This window comes from Ochotona princeps, chromosome 13 (genome assembly GCF_030435755.1).
Source record: "Ochotona princeps isolate mOchPri1 chromosome 13, mOchPri1.hap1, whole genome shotgun sequence".
Taxonomy (NCBI): domain Eukaryota; kingdom Metazoa; phylum Chordata; class Mammalia; order Lagomorpha; family Ochotonidae; genus Ochotona; species Ochotona princeps.
The window spans coordinates 23,239,116-23,258,411 of record NC_080844.1 but is presented as its reverse complement, the minus strand read 5'-3'; the positions used below and the strand labels follow the sequence as shown (position 1 = coordinate 23,258,411).

The 19,296-nt window shown below is 41.7% G+C and overlaps 1 protein-coding gene across 6 annotated transcripts; it reads right to left on the bottom strand.

Moving 5' to 3' along the window:
- Positions 1–912: 912 nt before the first annotated feature.
- Positions 913–18,586, bottom strand: CISD1 (CDGSH iron sulfur domain 1). Of its 6 annotated transcripts, none has more exons than XM_058672070.1 (4): positions 14,828–14,900; positions 13,178–13,334; positions 11,477–11,682; positions 913–1,253 (listed from the first exon to the last, which is right to left on the bottom strand). In XM_058672070.1, exons 2-4 carry the CDS (start codon positions 13,182–13,184, stop codon positions 1,164–1,166), a joined length of 303 nt encoding a protein of 100 aa, XP_058528053.1. In that variant the 5' UTR covers positions 13,185–13,334; positions 14,828–14,900; the 3' UTR covers positions 913–1,163. The 6 variants fall into 6 exon arrangements, with proteins under 6 accessions (XP_058528053.1, XP_058528048.1, XP_058528050.1 ...); XM_058672065.1 differs by having other exon boundaries at positions 13,237–13,334; positions 14,828–14,896; XM_058672067.1 differs by having other exon boundaries at positions 13,240–13,334; positions 14,828–14,896.
- Between the last annotated feature and the right edge of the window lie 710 nt (positions 18,587–19,296).

The window sequence follows — 19,296 nt, the reverse complement described above, 5'->3', positions numbered from 1 at the left end:
TATATGTATTTCCCATGAATTTTCCAAAGATCCCTCAGATATTAGCTATTCCAGCTTTCTCGGACTGCTACTAATTATTTTCAATTTTCATAATCAGTAACAAATGCAAAGCTCCTGGTATGACCCTTCGAAGAATGTCACATAAGCACTGTCTTCAAATCTTTGCTTTCTGAAAAGATGTACCTCTTAGTTTTCTCTAGATGCTTCCTTACTAATGTAAGCCATGTATTTGATTTCCCAGAGTGGGGGCAAGGAACCACATAGCCATCTTCCCTGTCTTTGCTCTAACTTTGTGAATACTATTTCTGCCATGGATGTGAGGCTTTGTAATGAAGACAATTGGCATTGTATGTTCCAATTGCTGCTGCCCTCAGTTCCAGCCTTTGCCATTCCTTGGATACAATTTGGGAACATTATGTTGTTGTAAGACATTCTTCATGACTTTACATCAGTTATGATTTTGGTTTGTTAGTTCCTTTAATGGATCAAGGAAATATTCATCAAGATAATACAAAGATGTTACTGCCCCTTAATTATGGACTTGGCCACTTACAACTAAGCAGAATAACACAGCTCATTTCCTGATTGAAAACTCTGAACACACAGAAGCCATGTTTCCTCAGTGTCACTGCTACTGTCAAGAAGAAATCAAGGTTGTAACAGTTTTTTTCTAGCTTGTACTAAGAAGTATATATAACTCGATCATACCCTATTTACTTTCTAGCATAAATGAGTGATATGAAAAGGTGGTAATTTTTCCTTGAAACTTACAAATACAATTTGCATATGTGTGATTTTGAGAATAATTTAATACATCAACCTCAAGATATGCTATATTCTAATATCATTATTTTAAATTTAAAGAAACGGATCCTTACAAGACCAAAATAACCCACAGGCCATGAAGTTGGTTTTTACATTTTCTTTTTTTTTTTTTTTTTTTTGTTGCTGCTGTTGTTTACACAAATGTGCACCACGATGTTTCAGCAATTAAGGCAAATGCCATGAAATGTGAAAGCTGCAATTTGCAATATACCACATCTAGAACCCAAAGGAGCTGAATTAGACAGAAGTGGTAGTCACTCTAATTAAACAACCAGGTAACATCATGACAAGTTGGTTAACATCATGACAAGCTGGTTTGCAGCATGTGAACTGTCCCTCTAAGTTTCCTTCTTCTTGACAATCAGGGGTCCCACGTTGTCTCCAGTCTCCTCGTTGTGTTTTGTGTGGGATCCATCACAGAACGGGAACTAGCAAGAGAAAGAGAGCATGTCAAACATCCAATCTCAGGATGAGTAAGACGCTTGGCAGAGTGGGCAACGATGCCTAATTCAGATACAGGACATGGTCACTTTTTCAAAGACTTTTCCTGGCTATTCTAAATAGGCTTTCTCAAAGAGCAAGTCTAAAGTACGTATACTAAGTAGGAGGAAAAACTAATCTGTAAAATGGATCATTAATTGATTTTCATTGTTGGCAGCCTTTTCCATGGTTAGGTACTAGTTCAATTCCTTTGTAGTGAACTATCTTATTACCTGTTTATTTTGAAAGATTCCAAGCTCATTCATTTACAAACAATTTACCTGTTTTCCCATGCTGGTTATCTCACAGTAATTTTGCCTCAAACCTTTCCATTTTGTTTTTCTTCATATCCCAAATTCCTTCACTTTTATACACATACGCCAGCACATCGTTTGTAGATAGCATTTAAAAAGACTTCCCTCTTTCAGAGAGGTGATAACAGAAATTCCCGTTTCTTCCCAAGATTTCACATTTTAGATGTAAATGATACTTTGTTGTCCCAAGGGAAAGGGACAATTTCTAGTAGTTGTTTCCCAGACTACACCAGGGAAGCTGAATCCTGTAAAATATTCAGATTTGGTTTCATTACATGTTTGAAAACATACCAGGGAGTCCTCTTAAATCACAGCAAAATTGTTACTCATTTTCATAGCATTATAAATAATACATTGCAAAATGCTCTTGTAAGAGCCTGTTGTGCACCCGGTACGACAGCATAGCAGTTCAAGTCCTTGCCTTGAATGCGCCAGGATTCTATACAAGTGCAGGTTCTAATCCTGGCAGCCCTGCTTCGCATCCAGCTCCCTGTTTGTGGCCTGGGAAAGCAGTTGAGGATGGCCCAAAGCTTTGGCACCCTGCACCCGCGTGTGGGAGACCTGGAAGAGGTTCCTGGCTCCTGGCTTCGGATTGGCTCAGCTCCAGCGTCATGGCTGCTTGGGGAGTGAACCATCAGATGGAAGATCTTCCTCTCTGTCTCTCCTCCTCTCTGTATATCTGTCTTGCCAATAAAAATAAATAAATCTTTTTTTTTAAAGATCTTGTTGCTTCATTATTATTAGAGGTCATTATTTCCTAAGTTGTTGTATATTGATACAATTTTACCAAAATAAACTCTACATACAAGTGCCTATTTATAGACAGTATGTTCCCCTTCTGATCAGCCTACTACAAGGGTATTGAATGTGCTTAAAATAAGTTTCAGTATTGGTATGGAGTTTTCCCTTCATTGTTCTTCTGTGCTAAATTTCATTGAGCTTTACTTATCCAGATAAGCTTGAGATTTTTTTTTTAACCAAGTTTCATTTCACATTTAAAGCACATTTTCTTAGGGTTATTTCCGTATTTTATCTGTTTTAGATAAACACTGCTGGATTTTCCAAATGCATCCTTCCTATTGTTAAATAACATTAACATTTAATGTTAAATAACATTCCTATTGTTAAAATCGTAACAGAAATACGAATGTAAATGCTTCAGATGACACCTTGGGACTTCGAGATTGGAAGGTCCAATCATCAGATAGTTTTTTAATTTCTTCCCTTCTGTCCTTATACCTTTTATTTCTGTTTAATGTGAAATGACGAGAATGTCTTTTATTTTTAAAGATTTGTTTACTTTTATTGGAAAATCAGATATTCAGAGAAGAGAAGAGAGAGGAAGATCTTCTGTGTGATGATTCACTCTCCAAGTGGCTGCAACAGCTGGAGCTGAGCTGATCTGAAGCCAGGAGCCAGGAGCCTCTTCTGGGTTTCCCATGCGGGAGCAAGGTCCCAAGGCTTTGGGTCGTTCTGGACTGTTTTCTCAGGCCACAAGCAGGGAGCTGGATGGGAAGCAGGACTGCTAGGATTAGAACTTGCGTCCACATGGGATTCTGGTGCATGCAAGGCGAGGGCTTTAGCTGCTAGGTTATCGAGCTGGGTCTGAGAATGTCTTTCTAGTCTCATATTGAATGCACCTATACTCTAAAGTGTATCCCTGTTCAATGTACAGTTTGCTGTTATTTTGACGGAGCCAGTTTAGAGTCGTCAATCGGGGCAGACGTCTGTCTGACACAGTGGCTAAGACACCGCTGGAGATTCTTGTCTCCTATTCTGAAGTGCCTATTTTAGTCCTGACAATACTTTCCCCAGGAAGGCAGATAAAGGCTCAAGTACCTTAGTCCCTGCCACCCACATGGGAAACCCATATGGAATTCCATGTTCCTGGCTTTGGCCTTTGGCCTAACCCTGGATGTTGGTGAACCAACCAGCAGATGGAAGATCTGTGTCTTTTTCTCTGCCTTTCCTTAAGCAAAAAGTAAATAGGAAAACAAAACCAAAAAATGTAAAGTAACAAGAGGTTTGGCCTTTAATGGAACAATTAAGAGAGTATAATCTTATATAACTGAAATTTGATAATGAAGGCATATTATCTTCAACCAGAAGTTAGATTAAAATAGTATTTGGTTGATGGTAAAAACTTTCAATGTTAATTTTATGATTATATTTCTAGATATAATTCTATTCCCAAGTAGATGCAATGTAAATGTATCTTTATTATTTCTTTTCTTAGGTCATTAAAATGTGATGTGTGATATTTCTTTTCTTAGGTCATTAAAATGTGATGTGTGATATTTATTAAAAACAAATTCTTCCAACAAAAATAGGAACGCAAGCTTTCATTTTTTCTTGGCATGGCTGAGAAGAAAGGCTATAAAAACCAAACAAAATGTATCTCATAGTAAAATACAGCGTTTCAAAGTGACATATGTTTAATAAACAAACATGATTTCACAGAAATGAAAGTTTACACTGTAAAGACCTCATTTTTACAAACAGTATAAGCAAAACATTTTACTGTGCAGTTTTATCTAGTTTATAAAACATATCCTTGAAAAAGGAGATATTTCTAAATAACCTCACAGTAATCATTAAAAAGGTATGTTTAACTTATTTCTTTTTTATATCATGTTGAAAATGTTAGGAAGCTAATGCTTATTGTCAAATTATTTTTCTTCAATGTATACAATCAAGAACAGAATACAAAGAAATAGCCACATATAAATGAGAAACCATTTTCCTAACAATCTAGTTCTGCCTAAAAACTGAAATTAGCTTATTTGCTTCATATTCTGAAAAGAAAATAAAAAACATGCAAACACATACCTCATATCTTTATAATTGTTGCACTCTTAAGTTGTAAACCAGGTATTAAAATAATTTTGTTCAGAAATACAGATATCTTTTAGTGGTAATTTTTAAGTCATTTAACTCAAGGAATTATAACTTTAAATCAGAATCACTTTCCAAAATTCATATATTTGCTCATTGGTGAAATTTCACTTTAAGAAAATGAAAGGATTAAAAACGTCCCCTTTTCTCCAACAGGATCAGAAATTTTTAAAAAAGATTTATTTATTATTTTTATTGGAAAGTCAGATATACAAAGAGGAGTAGAAATAGAGAGGAAGATCTTCGATGTGATGATTCACTCCCCAAGTGGCCACAATGGCTGAAGCTGAGCCGATCAGAAGCCAGGAGCCAGGAGCTTCTTCTGGGTCCCTCATGCAGGTACAGTGTGTACAGTGTCCCAAAGCTTTGGGCCATCCTCAACTGCTTTCCCAAGCCACAAGCAGGGAGCTGGATGGGAAGTAGGGCTGCTGAGACATGAACCGGCAACCATATGGGATCCCAGGCATGCAAGGTGAAGACGTTAGCCACCAGGCTACTGCACTGGGCCCAGGACCACACATCTTTAATGATCAACCCCTGGAAGTTGCCTAATATGAGATGCCAGCATTGTAGGTAGCAATTGCACATGAACAAAAGTCTGAGACCAAGGTAGAGGCCTGTGGGCAAGGGTCTGCAGTTGGGCAAGGTCCAAGGATATCTCAGAGATATCCTTGAGCCAGTCACATACTGACTCCTGCACATGGGTCACATTGTTACTTCCTGATCATCATGCCCTGGCTGGTTAACATCAATCGGAGAAGTAGGAGATGGAGCTTTCAATGGTTGTGTGGCATCAACTACAGTCATTTGCTCCCCAGGCAGTACAATGAAAGACTGAGGCATCGAGCCTTCTAGGTCAACCTCCTTTCTCAGAGAAGTGGGCTTCCCTCTGGCCATCTGTTATTATAGTCTTAATCTTATGTCTGTCTCTTTTCTTATTTTCTCAAATGCATGCTGCCCCTTCTCCAACCCTGTATATGCCATTGCTGATAGTGGTATTTTTATTTTATTTTATTATTCTTTAACAATTCTTCTTTTTTTCTTTTTAGATTTTTATTGGAAAGGCGGATATACAGAGAGGAGGAGAGACAGAGAGGAAGATCTTCTGTCTGATGATTCACTCCCCAAGCAGCCATGACGCTGGAGCTGAGCCAATCCAAAGCCAGGAGCCAGGAGCCTCTTCCAAGCTTCCCACGCTGGTGCAGGGTCCCAAAGCTTTGGACCGTCCTTGACTGCTTTCCCAGGCCACAAGCAGGGAGCTGGATGCGAAGCGGGGCTGCCAGGATTAGAACCGGTGCTTATATGGGATCCTGGCGCATTCAAGGCAAGGACTCTAAGTGCTCAGGTCCAGTAGTGGTATTTATTAACAAATCCTGGGAAAATTGTGTGAATGAAACTGGCTGAATTTCCTGTATGTTCAGAAAATATTGTTTATGTATCTAATTTGAAAACTATAAATTCCAAAATTATTTTAAAGAAAGACCATGGATTTTTCTTTTGAGACAGAAAGCACACTGGTTCTCTCTTTCAATATCAACCAAAGACAGGCCTGGGTCAGTCCAATGTTAGGGGCTGGAATTCAACGCAGGTCCCTGATAAGGGAGGTAGCGGCCCAATGATTTAGGTCATTACCATGCCTCACAGGGTCTGTGTCAGAGGGAAAGTGGAGCCAGCAATGCAGCTCTGAGGCATATGGCCTTCTTACCCATCAGGCTAAATGCCCACCCTGTGACATCTTTTACCACTGAGGAGGAGAGGGCAGGAGAAGAGAGGCTGCAACAAAGGTTTAGGAGAAAAACCACCATGGATCCATGCTTACTATCTGGAAAAACCCAGCAACGATATTGCAGCTTTTTGCTCAAATGCAGAATGTGTTTTTTTTAATGGCTCCACATCTCAAACCTGTATGCTTTTAGGGTGATTCATGATAGAAATTGAAAACCACTCCTCTCTCCCCTTGATTTCTTGCTTTCACTGGCAACAATAAAACAAACAAACAAAAACCCCACACCTCTCTCAGGGCCAGTTTGACTCATTACTACAAGCAACTCTGAGAAACGCTCTTGCTCTGGTTGAGAAGGAAAAGAAAAAGTGAGACTCTTAAACACTGCTTAGAGAAAAATATGACATTTACTAGCATGTGCACTGAAACAATACACAAGACAGTGGATACAGCATGAAACCACAGTGTGAGAAAATACGATTTTAAGAAACCTGTCCGAATGCAGGGTGGCCAGAGAAGGTTACCAACATTCAGAACACTGTTTCTATAAAGCAGTGGACTCAGTGCACCCCACCTCTCAGCCACCAACGGGATGGAGGTCTCTCGTCTCTCACACCCCCCTCAAAACATAACCACCGTAGCTGCCAGTGAAGGGAATTGAGCCTAAAGAGCAGGACCAGCCACATTTCATTTTCCCTTGTGCTCCTGAGGTCAACTGGCAAAGCATTCCTTTATTTCTTGGTCTGCCTTTTCTTGCTCTGTTCAACCTTTCACTGGACTCCTCCCGCGCCACCAAATAACTATGATGCAACCCACTTGAGGTGAGGGGCAGGGAAACGGGAAGTTGAGTAAGAAGAATAGGTTGCACTCTTCATTCTAACATCAAGGTCCTTCCATCTTCTTGACTGAAAAGTAAGATTCTTCCTTTTCAAGGCTGTTTTATATCTTTCATTTCATTTTCCTTCATTTCTTTACAAGATCTTCCATCTGCTGATTTACTCCTCAAGAGGTTGCAATGGCAGGAGTTCAGCTGATATGAAGCTAGGAGCCAGGAGCTTCTGGGTTTCCCATACGTGGGCGCAGGGTCCCAAGGCTTGAGCCGTCCTCGACTGCTTACCCAGGCCACAAGAAGGGAGCTGGATGGAAGTGGAGCAGCCGGGATATGAACCGGCGCCTATCTGGGACTCTGCAGCACGCATATAAGGCGAGGATTTAGCCATTAGGCTACCATGTCGGACCCTTTCTGCCCTCTTTCAAGATTAACAATGGCTCAAATAATACCTCTCAAGTTACTTTACAGGTTTATTTATTTATATATTTTTTTAAGATGTATTTATTTTTATTGGAAAGGCAGATATACAGAGAGGAGAGACAGAGAGGAAGATCTTCCATCTGATGGTTCACTCCCCAAGTGGCTGCAATGGCTGGAGCTGAGCCAATCCAAAGCCAGGAGCCAGGAGCTTCTTTCAGGTCTCCCACACGGGTGCAGGATCCCAAGGCTTTGGGCTGTCCTCAACTGCTTTCCCAGGCCACAGGCAGGGAGCTGGATGGGAAGCAGGGCTGCTGCTGGGACATGAATTGGCGCCCATATGGGATCCTGGCGCATTCAAGGCGAGGACTTGAACTGCTATGCTATTGTGCCAGGCCTGCTATTTATTTTTATTAGAAAGGAAGATTTATAGAAAGAAGATGAGACCGAGAGAATAATCTTTCATCTGCTGGTTCACTCCCCAAATGGCTGCCATGGCCAAAGTTCAGACAATCTGAAGCCAGAAGCCAGGAGCCTCCTCCAGTTTTCCCACGCAGGTACAGGGTCCCAAGAACTTGGGCCATCCTCCACCACTTTCCCAGGCCACAAGCAGGAAGCTGAGTGGGAAGTGACACAGCCAGGACTCAAAGTGGTGCCCAGAAGAGATGCTGGTGCTTGAAGTTAGAGGCTTGGCTTGTTGAACCATTGTGCTGGCCCCTCCTTAAGTCACTTTAAACATTTCCTCTCTTGGCTCTTTCCATTCTCACTTAAAATAGGGATAGACTTTTTGTGAAACACAATGGAATTGGCCAGCTTCTGAAATAGCAAACAATATACCAACCCCAGAAAGCTGAAGGGAACAATAGCTTATGTCAACAAAATATAACTTGTACACATTACCAAGACATCCAATTCATCTCACTCACGAAACACACTCAGAATGTTAGAAATACACAATAGGTTTCTAGTGAGTAGAGCTTAAGAATAAATTAGAGGGACTGGTTCAGTAGTCAGGTGGCTAAAGTCTTCACCTTGCACGCCTGGATCCCATATGGGTGCTGGTTCTAATCTTGGTGGCCCTGCTTCCCATCCAGCTCGCTGTTTATGGCCTGGGAAAGCAGTGGAGGACGGCCCAAAGCTTTGGGACCCTGCACCCACGCATGGGAGACTGGAAGAAGCTCTTGGCTCCTGGCTTCACACATAGCCTCTATACTAATTATTATGCTGAAATGACATCAGTCAATTGCCCGATTGCTTAACACAATAGTCTTACTGCAGTAGTCTATTTACCTTTTTTTTCTTTTAAAGATTTATTTACTTGAAAGGTAGAGTTTAAGAGTGAGAGAGGCAGAGACAGAGAGATAGAGAGACAGGGAGAGACACAGATGTTCCACCTGCTGATTCGCTTTCCTTATGGCCACAAAGACGAGGGCTGACCCACACTGAAGCCAAGCACTTCTTCTCTATGGTGTGGGTGCAAGCACTTGGTAATCTGCAGCTGTTTTCCCAGGCAAATGAGCAGGCAGCAGATTAGAAGTGGAGCAGCTAGGAGTCGGACTGGTGCCCATATGGGATTGCTTCATCACAGACAGCAGCTTTACCTTCTGTGTCACCATACCACGCTGACCTGGGTGTCTTTGTACAAGCTCATGTGTAGTGCTGAATCTCTGAGAATTCTTTCCACTTAAAAGCCACATTTTTAGTTTTCTCTTAACCCTTCCAGTTCATTTCATCTCCTTAACCGGCTTCTGCTCTTATTCAGCATGTAGAAAATGTTCCAAGATTTCATGCTTAGCCCAGTTTTTATCTATATCAAGGATCAGCTGCACTCCTACTCTTGACTCATCAGCTTTGCTGATCCCTATCTCCGACCCTGATGAAGCACTTAGCACTCGCACACAAAACAAAACACAACTCTAAACTGAGGAGGGTAATGGGAAGAGCTTGTGCCTCTAGACAAGGGGAAGCTGCTTGGCAAGGACTTCAGATTTAAGTTATGCCGCTTAAACCAAAGTGCCAGCTGTGGAAACGGAGAAATGGCAACAGATACGTGAAACCTTTTGACAGTAGGGTTAACCCAATATCGTAATTTTTGTGTGGAAGACTGGAGAAAGATCAGAAGCATTAAAAGAGCAATTAGATACTGCAAACAAACAGGAAATTCAGGTTGACAAGATAATTTCCCTTGTCAGTCATAAGGATTCCAATTTCACATGGTGAATTTGGTAACAGTTGAATGGAAAGGCACAGCAGATAATCTCAATGTGGGAGCAATCAATGTGGGGGTATCCGGGTTAGAGATAGAGATTAGCAAACTGATGAGGGACAGGGAGAACTCTTCCACCCATTGGTTCAGAAGTGGCTGCAATGGTCAGTGAACCAGGAATTTCACCTGGGCCTCCATATGTGTGGTGGGAGTTCAAGGACTTAGACCATCTGCTGCTGCCTTCTCAAGTGCATCCGAAATAGACCAGCTGGGACTTGAGTGGCATTCAGCTATGGGATGCTGGAATCGCAGGCAGCAACTTAACTTCTTCTTTTTTTTTATTATTTATTATTTTTAATTCATTAATTACACTGTATTATGTGACACAGTTTCATAGGTACTTGGGTTCTCCCCACCCCTCCCCAAACCCTCCCACCATGGTGGATTCCTCCACCTTGTTGCATAACCACAGTTCAAGTTCAGTTGAGATTCCTCCATTGCAAGCATATACCAAACATAGAGTCCAGTATCTTATTGTCCAGTCAAGTTCAACGGCTTCTTAGGTATACCCTCTCTGGTCTGAAGACAGAGCCAGCAGAGTATCATTACAACTTAACTTCTAACGCTGTCCCTGACATATCTATTTCTGGGAGCCTAGCCCCACAGTTGAGAAATTTCTCACAAACCCTACATCACATGCAAGGAGGCCCACTGTACTGCTATGCCACAATGAGAGTGTATGTCAGAGTCAGTGTTGTGGCACAGCAAGTTAAATTGCTGAGTGCCACCTCAAGTTCCAGCTGATCCACTTTCCTCTTACCTTTCTCAGACTCTGCCTTTTAAAAGAAATAAAAATCTAAAAAACAAACAAACAAACCAAAAACCCCAAAACAAAACAAAACACTCAAAAGATACATAATGGTCATTGTTTCTTTATTGCAGGAGCCTTTTAATGTCGTTTTTTTGGTGAAACTTATTTTATATGAATGTTAACAGTAGCAGTACATATAGTGTTTATATAAAAATTCTTATGATTCACCAGAAATTGTAGCCATTCAGCATAATAATACTTTCAAGATGATTTTGGGAAAGGATTTTTACCCTCTTTTGACCACTAGGTACCATCTTGTTTAAACCTACAGGCATCAAAGATGAGACTGAAACAAGGAACTTGATGAAATTCTCATATAAGAAAATAAGGTGCTTAATAAGAATCCTACATTGTTAGACATTTGGCTACAGGAGCTTTAGCTGAAATCAGGCTTGTGATATTTACCAAATTTGAAATTTCCAAAGGTAATCTTTAAACACTTTCTTGTGTAAATTTTAAAAACGTATTTTAGTAGTAAAAGCCTGAGAGCTCTCTCTCTCTCTTTCTCTCTCTCTCTCACACATACACACACACACACAAAGAAAGAAAAGAAAGAAAGAAAGAAAGAAAGAAAGAAAGAAAGAAAGAAAGAAAGAAAGAAAGAAAAAAGAACTTTTTGCTTCCTTTCGTGTTTAGGCTGTGCATCTTGTTTCCTGGGTAACAGAAGCTAAGATCTGCTTGGGAAGGAAATCTTCCCAGTAAATTAAGATGGGATTTTCTCTCTTCTTTGGCCAAGAACATGGCTAAATTCACTTGAACTCAAAGAGGGTTTAATGTAATTTTACTACAGAGTGTTAATGTGTCTTGGTAAACAGAGGAATGGAATCCATTAAGAAAGAAGGAAGGAGGAAAGAGAGATCTATTTTTTAATAGTGTCTGGCGACTTAAGTTTGATGCAATAATTTTTCCTCACCTTTTTGGACCTCCAGCAACGACAATACACGGCTTTATCTCCCAAATCTTCCATGTCAAAAGCATGTACTACCTTAGGGTTGTCCTTCTGTATGTGAAGGTTTACCATGGCTTTGTTGCGATGATCTTTCACATAAAATCTTCTGTAAGCAAGATAACCGAGTGCCGCTGTCCCAGCAGCAAAGGTAACCGCTGCAATCCATTCAACTAGGGAAGGAGAGCAGGAATCATGATCAGAACCCAAGTCCACACCAGTTACCTAGCATGAATGATCACAAAGCAGTTGTTCAGTATTAAGCATCCCAACTCTCAAAGAAAGTCTTCAATGTTACCAAAATGACTAGAACTACTGGTGTAATAACTATTGTTAAAACTTTGCCCTGCCTTCCCTGAGAGATTGTGTGTTCTAGTCAGTGACACAAGAGAGAAACTTAAAAATGTGAGGAGGAAAACACAAGGCCTAATCTTTGAAAACACGCTCATAAAAGGGTTTTAAAAACCGTATGTGATGGGGGCTGGTGCGGTAGCCTAGTGGCTAAAGTCCTCCATTTACAAGCACTGGGATCACAAATGGGCGCTGCTTCATATTCCCCTTGCTCCATTTCCCTTCCAGCTCCCTGCCTGTGGCCTGGGAAAGCAGTTGAGGATGGCCCAAAGCCTTGGGACTCCGCACCCACATGGGAGACTCAGAAGAAGCTCCTGGCTTTGGATCAGCTCAACTCCGGCCGTTGCGGCTCACTTGGGGAGTGAACCAGCAGATGAAAGATCTTTCTCTCTGTTTCTCCTTCATTCTGTAAATCTGACTTCCCAATAAAAATAAACAAAGCTTAAAAAAAAATCTGTACATGTCTTCATGTACCTATTATCTAAAAACAAACATATAAAAAATGAGATCTGGAGTTGTGGTGCAGCAACTTAAGCTTCCACCTGCAATGCCAGGGCCTCATGTTAACATGCTAGTTGGACGGAGTCTTTTGCTGCTCCACTTGAGATTCAGCTCCTGGTTAACTTTCCTGGGAAAGCACTGTCACACGAGTCCCTGGCTTCAGCCTGCCCCAGACCCAGTCATTGTAACAGCCTGGGGAATGAACCAGAGAACAGAAGACCTCTCTCTGATCCATTCCATTCCTTCTTCCGTGACCTTCAGACTAAATAAACAAATAAACACATATTTTGAAATATGAAACATAAAAACTCAGATCAGAAATTAAAGCCAAATCAGGAGGTGATTATGCCAGCAAACATGACTCATTCCAATTCACTTAAACAGTAAAATCCCCATGTTATTTTTAAATGAGTGAATTTACAAAAACTCAGTTATAACCACCACACAGAGTATAACTACAAATAGAATTGAGGCTGAAGAAACAGCAACAACAAAAAAAGGACAAATAAAACCACCTTTTAAGGAAAACATTCGAAGGAATATATTTTACCAGATTATAGTTTCCAAACCAGTCAAAAATCCATAGTTCTGTAAAATACCAAACTGCTTTCTCATTACTGAAACAAAATCAAATATACTAATATGCTTTGTAGAAGACATGATTCATATAATTACAGTTACATTCTCAATTAATAAAGTCTAAATTTGTAATTTCCACAAGTAGATGATTATCTGAATACCCTACACACCTCATTTTAAATTTAATAACACTATTCTGCTTCTAATAATAATAGTAAAAATACTTGTTGGACTAACAGGCCATGTATTTTGTGTGGCTTTTCAAGGGATCCTTAGAAACCCAAGTGCTTAACAACTACCCCAGCTCCAGGCAAGGACGGAAAGAAGAAATTTCTGCATAATCTGCTTAGCCTCCGCCTCAGAGAAGAGTTGTCTATTCCGAGCATGGAGTGGGCTGCAGGAAGAAGTTGAACAGGGGTCAGAATAAACACACTGGACTGCTTCCCAGCACTTCCTGAGTCACATCTTCAGTTTCTGAAATAAGTTCCCAGACTAGCAAACAAAACCCTAGAGATAAATAAACACACACACACACACACACACATATTCCAAGGGGATAGAAACACACAAGGAATAATTAGTTGGATGGATTATTGATGCTACTGAGTCAAATTCCTTATTTCACAATTACATAAAACTAAAGCTCAGTCTTACACAGCTCTAATATAAAGGAGCAATCATTCCCACACTTCTTTCCTTTGCTCATGGTCCTGTCTTGCAGTTTATTTAATAATTTAGTTCTGATAAAAGTTTTTGAATTACCATATTCCCCATATTCTATTTTCAATTTCAACTACAGTAATATTTTTCTTTACAAAGCACTTTAGACTGTTTTTCCTCCCACTACATTTGCTATAAACATTCACTAGTGTTTGTGTGTTCCTGAGTGCAGCATGAAAGAGAAAGCAGCTTAATTTACTTGACAGCTATATGCAGATTTGTCTTGAAGTTTAAAGCTGCTCAATGGCATTACCTTGCAGCAACTCCAAACAGTGCTGCTGCTGTGACTTTTAGCTGGATTCAATTCTTCCTATCTGATGCATTACTTACGATGGAACTTTCCTGAGACAACATTCCCTACGTCAGATGCTATAGCAATTCGCTTCTTAGCTAATGGACAACCAACCATTCTGAGTAGGTAATGTATCCACATTATAAGCCAATGGACTAAACATTGCTTTGCTGAATGCTGTTCATAGTACAAACTTAAGACTCGAATAACACAACTCCTCAGACACTGATCTTGGTTATACCGTAGTTTTTTGGTGAATTAATTAAGTACTCACTAACATTTGCTTTAAGGTTGCTACCATATTGTAAAAACTCCTGAGATCCATGGAATAAGCAGATGACAAAATCCAAAGTCAATAAACAGAGAAAGAACTGAAAACCTAAAAACGCAGTAGTATGAAGCTCCTAGTAGGGTGGAAGTATATTAGGAATAGCCACAACTTGGAGGTAACCAAAGGACTTTGCCAAGATCAATTCTTCAGGATATTTCAGTTGGCACCTTTTCAATAATGGCCTAGAACTCAGGTATGGAAAAATCTAGAGCATGACTTTTACTTCTGGTTTATCCTCATTTTCTTCTCAAGGCATAGAGATGCCTGGAATTAGAGCAATCCATACCTTATTCAACTTCGCTCAATAATGCTTTCTATCTACACAAATACCAGCAAAGAACAAAAATACAGATAACAGGCAACATTTCAAAACAAGTCCTCTTTTCTTACTCTTTCCTTGGTCTATACTATTAAATTCTTAAAATTATTCAGAGATTGAAAAGGCACAGATTTACCCCTAAGTCCCAAGCCTTTGTTTATGACTCATTTCCCTAATTTTCTTACTGTGGGGATTATTCTGCCATAATTCAGACAGAAATGTTACCTTCCTTCTTTCCCTGTGGCCCCTTTTCTGCCCCAAACTGCTCACCACTGTGTACCGTCAACTGTCATAGAATCAGAATGTTCTCCCTTTAGGAGAGGGGGAGGGGAACTCTTACTGAATCCTTCCCTTAGATCTTGCTGATTAGTACCTTGGACTTGGCAACGTTTTCCTGTTGTTGCTGTGGTTGTACATTGGCAGGCTGTGTCTGGCATACAATCAGCATTGAAAAGTTTCAGGAAATAAAGTGTGATTCATTCGTGTATTTCTTTCGCCTTAAGATTTACTTATTATTGTTGGAAAGACAGAAGACAGATTTACAGGGAGAAAGACAGAAAGATCTTCCACGTCCTGGTTCATTCTCCACATGGCCACAATGGCCAGAGATGAACCAATCCAAAGCCAGGAGCCACGAGCCTCCTCCAGGTCTCCCACGTAGGTGCAGAGTCCCAAAGCTTTGGGTCATCCTCAACTGCTTTAGGCCACAAACAGGGAATTGGATGGGAAGTGGAGTAGTCAGGACCTGAGCCGACGCCTGTATAGGATACCAGTACTGCCAAAACTGAGGATTAGCCCATTGAGCTATCACGCTAGCCCATGTATGATTCATTTGATTGTGCAGTTCAATCTGTCAATCCTACCACCACATTGCTCTTAGAAAAAAATGACTTGTCTTTGTCAACTTCTTAATTTACTGTATCAAAATGTGGAACTGACTTCTTGAGATTGAAAATAACAACATCCCACCTTTACTATCTGGAATAGCTCAGATACGCACAAACACCACAATGCGTCTCCATTTACCTTTCTCAGCTCCAACAATAGTGGCCAATCTCGTCTCATTTCTTACTCTAAATCCCACTCTTCATTTATTCATTTATTTTTCACAATCTGTAGGAGTTTTATTTCTCTCTTTCCTTAGTATGATCTGCATAGTCCTTCTTGGATAAAAATGAACTCTTTACCGGAATGGGGACCCTCCATCCTCCAGGTCATACGAGGACCTTGAAATCAGTGCTTTGGCCCTACCAAGGCAACCACTGCTATACATCTATAGTAGGTAATTTTCTTTTTAAAGATTTTAAAGATTTATTTATTTTTATTGGAAAGTCAGATAGATATACAGAAAGGAGGAGAGACAGAGAAGAAGATCTTCCATCCACTGAATCACTCCCCAAGTGGCCATGATGGCCAGAGTTGAGTCAATCCAAAGACAGGAACCAGGAGCCAGGAGCTTCCTGTGGGTCTCCCGCAAGTGCAGGGATTAGAACTGGCATCCATATGGGATCCCAGGGGGTGCAAGGCGAGGAATTTAGCCACTAGGCTACCATGCCAGGCCCATAGCAGGTAATTTTTAAACTGATAATTTTGTATGGTCCATGAGTGATGTAAGTAGCCAGTGTCCCTTACAGAGAAAAGGTTACCCATTCCTACTCTGAATGATTATTGTAAATGACTTAGTTAATTTACTGAAACAAGATAGTGTTTTTCCTATGTTGACATGAAATGAATTTGAAAATCAGGAATTCATTTCAATGAAATACACAAACCTAGAAAAGTCAGAGAATAAGAATTTATGAGATGCTATTTTGGCTGTTTATTTTACAAGGACCAGGGTGTGGGCTGTGTGGACAGAGGAACATCCCTTTGGAACCTGAAGGTAAAGCAAAGTGTGAAACAGGTGAGTTGAAGGGAAGGCAGGCTAAGGAAGCTGGTGAACTATGAGTGATTTGAGGTTGAAAACTAGTTTTCATTTATAACAACTCATTTCTCATCCGAACATAAACAAGAATCTATGTACATATTTACGCTTTCAACTTTTTATCTAACATATATGGATAATGTGCTTACCATTGTTACACAATATTCCACGTCTTTTATGATTTTTTTAATTTTAGTTAAGATATGATCATTCCTGCCCCTCCCCAGTTAAGAGATCTAAACTGCTGTCCAACCCATAGGAATGTTTTAAAAACTATCAGCACAATCAAACTTTTATGAGAACTAAACATTAACAGCTAGGTTCCCAAGACATTCTCTGTTTCTGACTAGGCAGGTGCAGGTAAGAGATTTACAAGAGCCATGGGACTCTCCTTACAGGTTTCATAACCTTCATGTTTTTTAGTAAAATAAACCCCAAAGCTGAAGATTGTCAGAACTCATAACCTGCTTCATCAATTGCCAACTCCTTAGGGTGCCAACTAGCAAGAGGATCACTTTTGCATTCCCTTATGGTTACACTTAAAAAACAAGAAACTCTTTGATTACAGTGAATATCACTCCTTAGACAGCGATGAGAAGTCCTATTTCATACCCAGAGTGTGCTACCTAGAAAAGCTGAACCCAAACTTTTGCAATTTTTCAGCCCATCTTACACATGTGCCAATAATCTTCCCATAAAACTATCAGCAGCACAAGCCACTGTAAGACAAAATATAGCCTTACCCTCAAGAAAACAGGTTTTCTTATTTTAAAGAACCATAAGTAAACCACTCCCTACTTGAAATGTACCAATGTATCCCTATTTTTGCAGCGAATCACCTCTTCAGCATGAGCTACTCAGAAAGGTCAAGAGAGTGATCTCATCCTTCCAGGTAAATTCGACCATCATAAGCAGAACAGCTCTATTTCTGGAACCTGCTTCTGTATTATAAAATGAAGGCTCAAGGCAGTAGGGATGGCTTTCCAGAACCTGGTCTAGAGTCTCAGTACCCACTGACTGAATCAGAGGGGTTAACTTTTAACTTCTGGATGACCTCTGCATCTTTATTCAACCAGAGCTACAGGTAACCAAGCCTTGGGGAGTGGCATTTCATATGTGGGCAGAGCCAGCAAACCTATCATGTCGCTAGGAGACAATCCTAAACAATTGCAACATCGCCAAGAACTGTTATAAAGTGGAACTCCACGCTCAACCAATTCTGTAAACTCTGACGGGCTGTTCTGCCAAGCTTTGCTTCCTAACACCAGGTAGGAAGGCTGAGAAAGCTGAGGGCGCGGCGGGCCCAGCGGCCAGTCCTCCCTTCTGGATCACTGCCAGGGAGCGCCAGAGGCATCACAAAAAAACAGGGAACACTGGGGGCCTCGGATCGGATTTCTTTCCGTAAAAAAAAAAAAAAAAATCTGCAAAACTAAGATGTGATTAGTCATGCACCGCTTCGGGACAGAAGGAAACCGACTTTGCAGTCACACGTTGATCTACACGTGAGAGGGGAGAACATTTCCCCCACCACCCCATCTCCTTTTTGAGACGGAAAGATAGAAAAGCGAATTAGCTTAAGGACCCCTAGCAGCGGGGTCATTAGGAGGAACGGCGACCACAGCTAAGCAGAAGCCTTGCCTGGTCCCACCCCGCTGTGACCGGTGGCACCATTACCCCGTGCCCCGACCTCGCCCCCTCAGAGCGCGCGGCCCGGCCAGGCGCTGCCTTGCCCTTCTGCAATCCCAAGGTGACTGGACCGGCCGGTGCGCAGGACCGATGGACCAGCGGTGCGCAGGCCGCCGGCCTCACCCTCTCCCAGGCCCCACCTCACCTCGGATGCTGGAGTTCGAAGTTAGAGTCATGGTGCGGTCACCCAAGCGCGTGTGCACACACTACACTCAGCGCAAACCCGCTGGCGTCCGCAGCTAGAGGTACTGGAGCCGTCCTAAGGGCACGGACACCGGGGAGCTACTGCGCAGGCGCCAAGCCGGGCCTTCTGCACGTGTGCGAGAGCGAGCCAGCCCGGTGGGTGCTGCGCATGCGCGGCGCCGTCGCCCTCCTCGCTCACCCCCGCCGCCCCGGGCCTTGAGGAAGTGGAGTCCGGATTTTGACAGCCGCAGGAGGGGAGGAGGGAGGGCGGGCAAGGGGTAGCTACTGAGTTTGCGCACCGCTGAGGGGGCGGGGCCGTGGAGTACGGGCTCGCGGCTTCGAGAATCCGGAATCCAGGCCGGATTTTCCGTTTCCTCCAGGTGTGTAGGGCGGCGGAGCACAGGTGTTTGTAGGGCACTTGCCTACCAACGAAAGCAGGTATCTAACATTTTTTTTTTTTTTTACCCTGAAGGTTCTTGCTCAGTTTCTGTTTTAGCTGTTAGGGCAAGGTCCAGTTCTCCCGTATGATGCCTGTGCCAGACAGTGGGATCGAGGAATAAAATCCCACTCCAGAATCCCCCTTCGCTGCTGGTGTGCCTTGGATTTAAGTTAGTCTCGTGCTCAAGACCTTGGAACCGAGTGTCAGAGAAAAAAAAAAAATCAAATTCTGCTGCTCTCCTGGTGTCCCCGTAATTGGGGCTGTGTGTTCTGCAGCCTGCGTGTCAGCTCTAACGTTTTGGATTAAGCCTGTTTCTAAGCAGCAGTCCTGGAGAAGGCTGCGATTTGTTTGAGAACACGCTTTTTTTTTTCTTTGAAACTTCTATTGTTTTCGTGCTGGGTAGGAGTTGACTGCAGGTGAAGGGTGGCCTCCCCCACACACCTGGCTGCCTTTCCCCTCTCC